The 11294-nt window shown below is 35.2% G+C and overlaps 1 protein-coding gene across 1 annotated transcript in view; it reads left to right on the top strand.

Annotated features, from left to right (window-relative positions):
* The window catches only part of UGGT2 (UDP-glucose glycoprotein glucosyltransferase 2), a gene marked incomplete at both ends in the record, with an annotated part of 105366 nt that overhangs the window by 59097 nt on the left and 34975 nt on the right, over nt 1-11294 (top strand). Inside the window, 3 exons of the mRNA XM_084234907.1 lie at nt 2202-2326; nt 5876-5971; nt 8596-8698. Coding sequence (XP_084091033.1) covers nt 2202-2326; nt 5876-5971; nt 8596-8698 — 324 coding nt within the window. The remainder of the gene's footprint in view (nt 1-2201; nt 2327-5875; nt 5972-8595; nt 8699-11294) is intronic.

Here is an 11294-nt window from a genome sequence, read left to right as displayed (position 1 = left end):
TATCACAAATGTAGAAAGCTCAGTTGTGGGTGAATGTTCTAATAGTTTTCTAACATTTTAATGAACTGACAAAGGAGATAATTTAATTTCTGTTTCATCACTTATTCTGTATAACTGAAAAGTCACATTTCCAAGTTGTAAAAAAAGATGCAAGCACCAGAAAGGTTTATCGTACTGATTTTCAAGTTTAATGTTCCTTTCCTCAAATTGGACATTATGTGCCTAATTTATGTTGTTGAAGTTACTTTATTTCACAAATATTATCGAAATATTCAACTTTTGGTAGCTTTGAGACACTTGTTTATCCAGCATACATTGGACCTTGTGTATGTGCAGTCGAGTTGGTTCTCTGGTGAATTTAATGAGTACAGACAACCAATCTTGGTACTTCCTTCAAAAATTATTTGAGATATTATTTCTTGAAATTATTAACAAAACTGCTCAAGTCTCTAGAGGTACCATAGATAAAATTTAACTTTTTCCATGCCTGTCCTACTCATAATCCAAAAAACAGCTTTAAAATTATAATAAGTCTAAGTCTAAAGGTGATGGAATATATAATTTGGTATTATTGAGCCCTATTTTGGTATTTTTTAAGAGTTCATGTTTCATGTTTAAGGTGAAACATTTATTTAGGTGTAGTGCCAACATTCCAGCTAATACCACCTTTCCTGTGAACAAGAACTAAACTTCATTAATTTTGAGAAAATATTAATTGCAGAAGCAGATAAAAGGAAAGTGAGGAAATTTGCTGCAACCATTTAATTCTGGTCTTCTAAACAAGAAAAAAAATACTGTGTTTGACAAACAATTTTGTCATTAAGTATAATTGTGTAGTGCATAAGAATATGTCAGTCTCGGGCCTCCCCGGTGACGCAGCGGTTGGGCGCTGGGTTGCGAAGCTGCCCGCAGCCTCTGCGGCGCCGGTTCGATCCCCGGCTGCTCCCCGGCCACCGGAGGAGGATCCCACATGGTGCGCAGACCTCTCCTGCCGCCCGCTGCTCCCCTCAGCAGTGTCCTTCGGTCCTTCTGCCTGCTCTGCTCCCCGCTCTGGCTCTGGTGAATTCTCTCACCTTCCCGCGCTTCTGACTATACCCAGTGCATGTATAAACAAAACAAACAAACAAATATAATAAATAAATAAATAAATAAACAAACATGCCTCTATAAATAAATAAATAAATAAATAAATAAGAATATGTCAGTCTCACCTTCTGCATCATAAGTTGTGTTCATCATGTTATGATGATGTCATGTGTTATTTTTGAGAGGAAATGCTAATGGTAGGGTTGTTACAGGATATCCATCCTGAGAAATTTAGGTATATGACAATTTGACAACTTCGCCCTTTGCAGTTACTGGTTTAAAGCTAACTTACATGACCTTGCTGTGCTCAAAGCCGTTTATACCTCAGAGGAAGGTTGGTTGGCATTAATAAGTAACTGTGATTCATTTTTTGATTTTTGCTTTTAGGCCTTGCTTGTGTATTTACATAGTATAGACTACAATTTATAGGTGAATAGGAAAGAAAATTGAAATCAAAAGATCTGCAAAATACAGATAAGTATTTTCATACTTTGGTATTTGAAAGTATGTTTAAAAGTGAAACTTACAGGGCCTCCCCGGTGGCGCAGTGGTTGAGCGCTGGGTTTCAAAGCTGCCCGCAGCCTCTGCAGCGCCAGTTCGATCCCCGGCTGCTCCCCAGCCACCAGAGGAGGGTTCCACATGGCGCGCAGACCTCTCCTGCCGCCCGCTGCTCCCCTCAGCAGTGTACTTCGGTCCTTCTGCCTGCTCTGCTCCCTGCTCTGGCTCTGGTGAATTCTCTCACCTTCCCGCGCTTCTGACTGTACCCAGTGCTTGTATAAAATAATAAATAATAAATAAGTAAATAAATAAATAAATAAATCTTTTTAAAAAAGTGAAACTTACAAATAGAAATAATTAGTTACTTTTTCATCACTTTGACTTTGGTGTTTACACAATGGTTATTTGTAATATCAAAGTGAGAAAATTTTTTTTCTTCTTGTTTCCTTTGGTGGGATTAGTGCCATAGTTCCATCTGTTTAATCTCTAATTAGTTTTTAATTAAGTAAATATTTATTTGATGAGATAATTTGTTCCAAACTGGTACCTTCTAGGATAATGTAGTTGATAATATATATAATGTAGTTATATGATAATATAGGTACTTTTATTTTAAGTTTGTAGGACCTTTGGATGAAAATTTCTATGCAGAAGATTTCTATTTATTGGAAAAAATAACCTTTACTAAATCAGTAGAGAAAATTAAAGGAATTGTTGAAAATATGGACATGAACTCAAAGAAGTAAGTATTTAAAATTGTAAGAACAGTTCTTTTGGGGTTTTGCTGTTTTGCATCTCCTTTTTTTTAAGATTAGAAAAATCTTTCAAATACATACACAAGTGAAGATAGAATAAAAGACATACAAAGAGTAAAGGAATAACAGAAGAGACCCATTTATTCAACCCCACCAAGCAGCAGAGGTTAATATTTTATTTATTTTGATCTTACTCTTTGATTTTTTACCATCTACCCCACTATCCTTCTTCCCTAGGAAGTAACCATTTTCCTAAAAGTTGTGTGCATGATTCTCATATTAAAATATTAAAACAAAAACTGACAAAATTATAATAAGAATTAAATAATAAGTTCAGCTATTTTGAAATGGAATAAAACTAAGCAGACTTTAAAATAAAAACAATATATAGAAATAATTTAGGTCCAATATATGTTGAAAAGCATTTAATTCAGTAATTGTTGAATTTTGTAATGAAAATGTTAGCATTTCAGAGCTGATTTTTTAAACCTCATTTGGGTCAAGTATAAAGTGCAGAGTGATGATAACCAGAGGCTGGCGTACAGGAGAACTGAGAGGTGAAAAGATACAGACTTGTAACTACTAGATAAATAAGTCTTGAGAATCGAATGCCATAGACATTAGATCATTATAGATATAAGTGCTGTATTATAAACTTCAAAATTGCTAAAAGAAAACTAGATCTTAGTTGTTCCACCACCAAAAAAGATAGGTATATGTAATATATACAACACCTGTGTAAATGTATTACTACATACACCTCAACTATATACAATGTTACATATCAATTATATTTCAATAAAAAATGTTTTCAGTAAAAAGTTATATGTAATTTGTAATTCTGAGTTTGGAAAGCCATTTTAGCTACCTTAAAGCTGCATTTCAAAATAAAACCACCACCAAAACAACAGAAACCTGTATGTTTAACTCTAGCCATGTCTGCTTTAATAGTCTTAATGGTATGCATGCAAATAATGCTAAGCAAGTTGTTTTGTAATTAAATAAATTGATGATCATTTTAATCTGACCATAAGTTAAAGGTATATGTTCTTATCATGCTGTGCAAGAATTGGTTAACTATGTTGAAAACACATGTTTAAAGATGGTATCATTGGGGCCTCCCTGGTGGGGCAAAGGGTTGAGTCTCAGCACTATGAAGCTGTAGACAGCTACTGCAGCATGAATTCGATCCTTGACGAGGGAGCTAACCCACATGGCAGGGCAGACCTCTTTTGTTTCGCCTGCTGTTTCCCTCAGCAATGTGTTTCAGTTAGTCTGCCTGTTCTGCTCCCCACTTTGTCTCTGGTGAATCCTCTCACCTTCCTGCACCTCTGGCCTATACCCCAGCTCTGGTATGGATAAATAAATACATCTTTTTTTAAAAAAAAGATGGATCATTGAGAAGGAAAAAAAATTATTTTAAAAGCAACAGACACCTATTTTATTTTATTTTTTAATAATAAATTTTATTTTTATATTCCCCATACAATTACAACCCCCTTATTTTGACCCCAATCCCTCCTCTCCCGCCCCCTAGCCCCCATAGAGTGTCTCTGGTTCATAGTTTTTTGTTGATTTTGATTTTCACTTTCTTATAGTTATTCATTTTCCTGGTCCCTTATTTAAGTTTTCTAGATTCCTGCTATGAGTGAGACCATCCGGTATTTTTCTTCTTTCTGGCTTATTTCACTGAGCATGATCCCTTCCAGCGCCATCCATGTTGCTGCAAATTGCATGTGTTTATCTTTTTTGAATGCTGAGTAATATTCCATGGAATATATGTACCACATCTTCTTGATCCAGTCATCTATTTTTGGGCATTTGGGTTGTTTTCAAAGCTTAGCTATTGTAAACAGTGCTGCTATAAACATAGGGATGCAGGTGCTCTATGGAATTGATGTTTCTGTGTCCTTTGGTGCTGCACCTCTGTGCTGGTCCGCGGCACTTTGGGTAAGTACCTAGGAGTGGAATTGCTGGATCCTGTGGAAGCTCTATGTTTAGTAGGTCCAGAAATCTCCACACAGCTCTCCATAGTGGTTGGACCAGTTTGCACTCCCACCAACAGTGCAGAAGAGTTCCTTTTTCTCCACACCCTCGCCAACATTTGTTGTTGCTAGTTTTTTTAATATGTGCCATTCTCACTGGTGTAAGATGGTATCTCATGGTAGTTTTGATTTGCATTTCCCTGATGACAAGTGATGTTGAACATTTTTTCATATGCCTGTTGGCCATTTGCATTTCCTCTTCAGAGAAGTTTCTTTTTAGCTCTTCTGCCCATTTTTTGACTGGATTATTTTCTTTGTTTGTGTTGAGTCTCATCAGCTCTTTGCAGATTTTTGTGATCAATACTTTATCATTAGTGTTGGGTGCAAAAATGTTCTCCCAGTTGGTGGGGTTTCTCTTTGTTTTGTTATTGTCTCTTTTGCTGTGCAGAAGTTCTTTAATTTGATGTAGTCCCAGCTGTTTATCTTTGCCTTCACTATCACTGCTTTGGGTGATGTGTCTGTAAAGATGTCTTTGATGTGAATATCATGTAGTGTTTCGCCTATATTTCCTTCTATGTATTTTATGGTTTCAGGTCTTATGTCTAGTTCTTTAATCCATTTTGAGTTGATTTTTGTGTATGGTGTGAGGTAGTGGTCAAGCTTCATTCTTTTGCATGTAGCGACCCAGTTTTCCCAGCACCATTTATTGAACAAACTTTCTTTGCTCCAATGCATAGTCTTTGCTCCTTTGTCAAAGATTAGTTGACCATAAATCTGTGGGTTTATTTCTGGATTTTCTGTTAGATTCCATTGGTCTGTATGTCTGTTCTTGTTCCAATACCATGCAGTTTTGATGATTATGGCTTTGTAGTATAGTTTGAAGTCTGGGAATGTGATACCTCCATTCCCTTTTTTTTTTTTTTTTCAGGAGAGCTTTGGCTATTCGGGGTTTTTTGTGATTCCATATGAATTTCATCAATAATTGTTCTATTTCTTTGAAGAATGACATTGAAATTTTGATTGGAATAGCATTGAATCTGTATATTGCTTTTGGTAGGATGGCCATTTTAATAATGTTTATTCTTCCAACCTATGAGCAGGGGATGTCTTTCCATTTCTTTGTGTCTTCTTCTATTTCTTTTAACAGTGTTTTATAGTTTTCTTTGTATAGGTCCTTTACCTTTTTTGTTAGATTTATTCGCAAATATTTTATTTTTTTTTTGTTTCGATAATAAAAGGGATTTTTTTTTATTTCTTCTTCTTCAGATTTATTGTTTGTGTATAGGAAGGCTACTGACTTTTGTGTGTTGATTTTGTATCCTGCCACTTTACTGAACTGATTGATGAGTTGAATTAGTTTTTCTGCAGACACCTATTTTAAACTGACAAATTCTACTTACTGACAAGTTTAGAAGGAAAATCATTTGTATAAAAATTTGTATTGGAGTTATTTTAAATTAAATTTCCTTTTCTTGAAGCATTAATTGTTATATGAATACAGAATTTTTCTCATCCCAAAAAACTCACACATTGTTTATCTTTTTCGTCTAGCATGAGTGATCTTGTTATGAAAGTTGATGCCCTTTTTTCCTCTTTACCTAAACATACTTCCCGGTCTGATGTCACATTTCTTAAAGAGAATCACAGGTAAGAATAGTGCCTGTGGTTTTTTTTTCCCCTTCTATGCATCCTATACTCAATTATGATTTCTATTTATGTTTACCATGATATAATACAGCAAAGTTTAAAGTACAAATGGAAACTCTTCATTAGAGAATGAATATATTTCACAAGTAATTCAGTTATTTATATGGTCTAGTAAATAAAGGTTTTAATATGTAGGATATGTAAGTAAGTTATACCTGGTATGTTTCAAGTAAGTTATACCTGGTATGATTTGTAAGTTATACCTGGTATGATTTGTCTTATTCTCATCTTTCATGTTCAAGAGCATTTGCAATTTTTTCAGTATTTTGGGTTATTATAAGTAATGCAATTTTTATTTTCTTAATGTATAAAAGTCTCAGTTACCAAAGTATTCTGATGAATAAAATGTATATATGTACAACAGCACCTCCCAAAATGTGCTTTATGGAATGTAACTTGGAGGTGTTAGCAGGTATATTCTGTAGTCAAGTTTGTTTAGAGAACACTGCTTCTTTGGGATGGGATTGCAAGATTTTCAGTGTGCATCAGCTATGAAAATGTGTAGTTATAGGAAGACAAAAGAAAAATTTATTTTGGGTTAATTGAACAGCAGCTATTCAGTTGTTTTGTTTTGTTTTGTTTTTTTTCAAAAAATTATTGCCTCAAAAATTTGATTCCTCTGGACCATCAGAAAAGCACTGTTTTAGAATAATAAACTAGTTTACAACTTCACTGTGTAATACAGTTGCTTTAAGATATTTGAAATAAAATGCAGCAGTCCCATTTTTTGATTGAATTTTCTGTTTTTTATCAAGTTGTATGAGTTTTTTGTGGCTCTTGGGTATTAGCCCCTTGTCAAATATATGATAAGCAAATATTTTCTCCTATTTGATAGGGTTTTAGTGATAGCACTTTTATGTGCAGAAGTTTCTAATTTTAATGTACTCTCAGTTATTTTGCTTTTGTTTGCCTTGCCTTTGGAGTTGAGTCCCTGAAGACACAAATCATACTGTTTTGATTACTATAGCTTTGTAGTATAGTTTGAAATCTGACCGTATAATACCTCCTCACTTCATTGTTGGGATTACTTTAGCTATTTATTTTCTTTTGTGGTACCGTATAAATTTTAGTAATGTTTGTTCTGTTTCTTTGAAGAATGTTGCCATTGAAATTTTGAGAGGGATTGCGTTGAATCTATGTATTGCTTTGGGTAAGATGACCATTATAGCAGTGCCATAATACCAAATACAATATACAGATTCAATGTAAAATATTTAACTCACTGGGCCTCCCCAGTGGTGCAGTGGGTTGAGTGCAGCGCTATGAAGCTGTCCGCAGCCTCTGCAGCACAGGTTTGATTACCGGCTGGCCGGGGAGATTCCCACACATGGTGCGGCAGACATCTCCTGTCTCACCCACTGCTCCCCTCAGCAGTGTCTTCAGTCCGTCTGCCTGTTCTGCTCCCCACTCTGTCTCTGGCGAATCCTCTCACCCTCCCATGCCTCTGGCCTGTACCCCAGTTCTTGTATAAATAAAAATAAAAATAATAAATCTTTTTTAAAAAGATTTAAAAAAATATTTAACTCACTAAAAAACTGATTTTCAGTATTACTACAATATTAAAAACTAATTCAACTGAATGTTAAGCAGTTTTGTTCAAATATCTACGTTTTACTTTTAATTATTTTAAATGTATGATTTATTATTTCTCACTTTTCTGTGCATTTAGTTTTTCCCAAAATTTTCCTTTAAAGATTAATCTATCTTCTGACTTAGAACTTAGATCAATGAAAGACAAAATGACAGAGGGAAGAAGTTCAGAGAAGAAAACTGGGATCAAAATCAAAGTATGATAAATTGGTTTTTTTTTTCTCTAATCTTCCTTGTTATAATACATTCCAGTTTTCCAAGACTAAATCCAACAAAAATACTTACTAGTTCATTTTATCATTCTCAACTCTGAGAACATGTATTCAGCTAACACAAAAACATCTTGATTTTGTGTTTGACACTGTTTAACTCGTGAAAGTCTTACAGATTTAAATTACTGGAATTTTTTTTAACTATAACAAGTGTTTTTTGTTTTGTTTTTTAAGATTTATTTATTTATTTATTTATTTTTTATGCAAGCACTGGGTACAGTCAGAAGCGCGGGAGGGTGAGAGAATTCACCAGAGCCAGAGCGGGGAGCAGAGCAGGCAGAAGGACCGAAGTACACTGCTGAGGGGAGCAGCGGGCGGCAGGAGAGGTCTGCGTGCCATGTGGGACCCTCCTCGGTGGCCAGGGAGCAGCCGGGGATCGAACTGGTGCCTCAAATGCTGCGGGCAGCTTCGCAACCCAGTGCTCAACCACTGCACCACCGTGGAATCCCTATAACGGTGTTTTCCATGAAGAGTTAAAATGCCCATTCATACACTCTTACTCTCATTTCCTCTAGTTCTTTCCAATTTTATGTTTTATTGAACACAAACTTTAGACTATTAAATTTGCATTTTCTTGTGTGAAATAACAAGCACTTTTTTAACCCAGTGAGAAATAAAGCAACTTACAGGAATGTATATAGCTAAGATTTAGATGACTTAGGTAATTGAATAAACCTGACTCATCATCTTACATCTTATTAGCATTATAAAGATAAATCCTCAAGAGGATGATATGTTCTTTGATGTCATTGCTGTTGTTGATCCATTGACAAGAGAAGCACAGAAGATGGCACAATTACTGATCGTAAGATAATGATTTTTAGTGTTTTCTATTAAATTTTATTACTACCCTTTATTTTGAAATTTATATAATTAATCTTTGCAAGTATGTTTTCAAGTGTAATCAAATATTTGTGCTTTTGATTCTTTATTCCATACATTTTAAATAGTTGTCATATTTCAGTGTGGAACATGAGGTGATAGTGCTGTGCCCTGGATGTTACAGCAATACCAAGATTAGGTGTTGGTAAGAACAACTAATTGTCGATTAGGCAATTAATTGTCATCTCCTTACCCAAAAGTCATATATTGAAGCCCTAACCCCTAATGTGACTGATTCAAAATTGAGTTTTCAAAAATAGTGCCTTTAGAAGGTAATTAAGATAAATGAGGTCTTGTAAATGGGGCCCTAATCCAATAGTATTGATAGCCATATAAGAGAAGGCAAGAGAGCGCTCTTCCCTCTTCTTGCATGCAGAGAGAGAGAGATCATGTGAGCAATAGCAACATGATGACTGCCTTCAGACCTAGGAGAATCAGCCTGCCCCTTGATCTAGAAGAAATAAATTTCTGTGTAAGCCCCAGCCTGTTTTATTACAACAGCCTAAACTGACTAACAAATGTCTTCCTGTCTTCATCGTTCCCTAAGTGCAGAAAATGGCTTCTGGAGAAGCTGTTGCCTAACCTTAAGTAGTTGAAGCTTAAAGTATAGTTAAGTAATGTTAGCCAAACCAGTGGAGTTAAGGGAAGGGCGAACATGAAGGCTGTTTTCCTTAGGCTTGGCCACCATAACATAGGCCAGACCAGTAGTACCTTCAAGACTGAAATTTATTTCTCATCTACAGTATAAGTGGAAAGCTACCCGGGGCTGCTGAGCAGCTCCACAGCATGAGGGACCCAGCCACCTTTGGACTGGCTGGTCAGCCATTTTCATGAGGCAGCTTCTATCTCATGATCTAAGATCACCAGTTAGGCTCCCGACATCACCTATGTATTTCTGCCAGCAGGAAGGGGAGGATCAAGGCACAGCCGCGAAGGTGTATGTATTTCATCCAGCGCTACCCCTCAGGCCAGAAGGTAGCGCTGGTCATCAACTATCTGGATACACCTAGCCATAAGGGAGGCTGGAAATTGTGCATACACCTGAAAACCTTTTCACTCAGGAAGGGGCAGAGAATGAATATTAGGAGACAGCTATCAGACTCTGAGATGTAGTATACCTTTCGGTTGTTAAATTTGAATAAGCTAATTGCTATATATTTTTTGTAGTTAGGTCCAGAGTTTGGGACTACTCCCATTTGAAATTGCTGGGTATTTTTTTAAAGACACATTCAACACACACATTTTCACGGAAGTGGAAACTGTTTGTCCTTTGATAGTTGACTTCACTTTTGGAAACATATAAAATTCATTAGATATTAAGTCTGGGGAAAGACGTAAGTGATCAAGCTGGGTAATACTGGTGTATATTCTATTACAGTTTCAAAATGCACTTTCTCTCAGACATTTGCATGACTAAATCTTACTGGAAAAAGAGATTATAGTTATCTGTTAAATGTACGATTAATGTGAACATATAATTTTGGAAAGAATTTTCCATTGTACCTATTCAGTCTATAACAAGAGCAAACTTAATTCCATAGATGATTTGCTTTTCTTGTAGCATTTTTTATACCTTTAGATTGTGACTTTTTTGAGACATGAGTATGAATTTTTTTAGTGTACAAATTCCCTATTGCTATAGTCATATAGTCATAATCTATAGTCATAAACATAGAAAAAACAATTTCCCAAGTTCTGGGATCATTATGCAGAAAAATAAATATTGCTTAACTCTGAAGCTTTTTATGTAAAGGTAGAATTTAGGAATAAGAAATATGGGACTATATAGAAATATAAAATAGGGATTTACATTGCAGTTTACATCTTTGGTATTAATAGCATTCTTTATTTCCGAGCATCTCAGCACTTCACATAATTTATTTCCTACTCTAAAGCTTGAAAATTTACACCATAAATTTATGTTATACCACATAAATTTATTGAAAAAAATTGAGTGTCTCATTTAACACTTGGAAAAAAGAGTGATTCAGAGACCTCCTTTAATGCACATATGAGGAATCATCGAATGTCAATTAAAATTCAAATCTCTTAAATCCTTAATCTGTATATTCCTTATATCCTGTGTTGTCTGATAATCTTTCAAATCTTCACTTGTTGAATCAAAATTAAGACTTCTCCTACATCTTATGCTCCAGGAAAATGAAAATAAAGTGTTTATTTTTATGTAGCAAAGCACTTCAGCTTTAGCAAATTAGCATAGCACTTCAGCCTATAGCTCTTCAGGGTAGACAAAATTCCAAAAGCATCCAAGCACATTTGCCATTGTTTGAAGTCCCCCGTTTATTTTTGTAGATTCAGATTCATCATCATTTTACTTGCACTTCATTATTTAAGAAAATTTAAATTACTGTGAAAGAAAGTCACTTTAGGCAAAAGGTAGGCAGTCTAATTCTTGGCTATTGAAATCAGCTGTTCGGATTGCAATCTTACACTCTGCCATGGCTCGCAGTGTGATTGTGGGTAAATGATAAACATCCCTGTGCCTCACTGTGAAAGTG

Source organism: Talpa europaea (assembly GCF_964194135.1).
Source record: "Talpa europaea genome assembly, chromosome: 6".
Lineage (NCBI taxonomy): Eukaryota > Metazoa > Chordata > Mammalia > Eulipotyphla > Talpidae > Talpa > Talpa europaea.
Note: the sequence above shows the minus strand (reverse complement) of the source record. Positions and strands in the feature narration are given on the sequence as shown.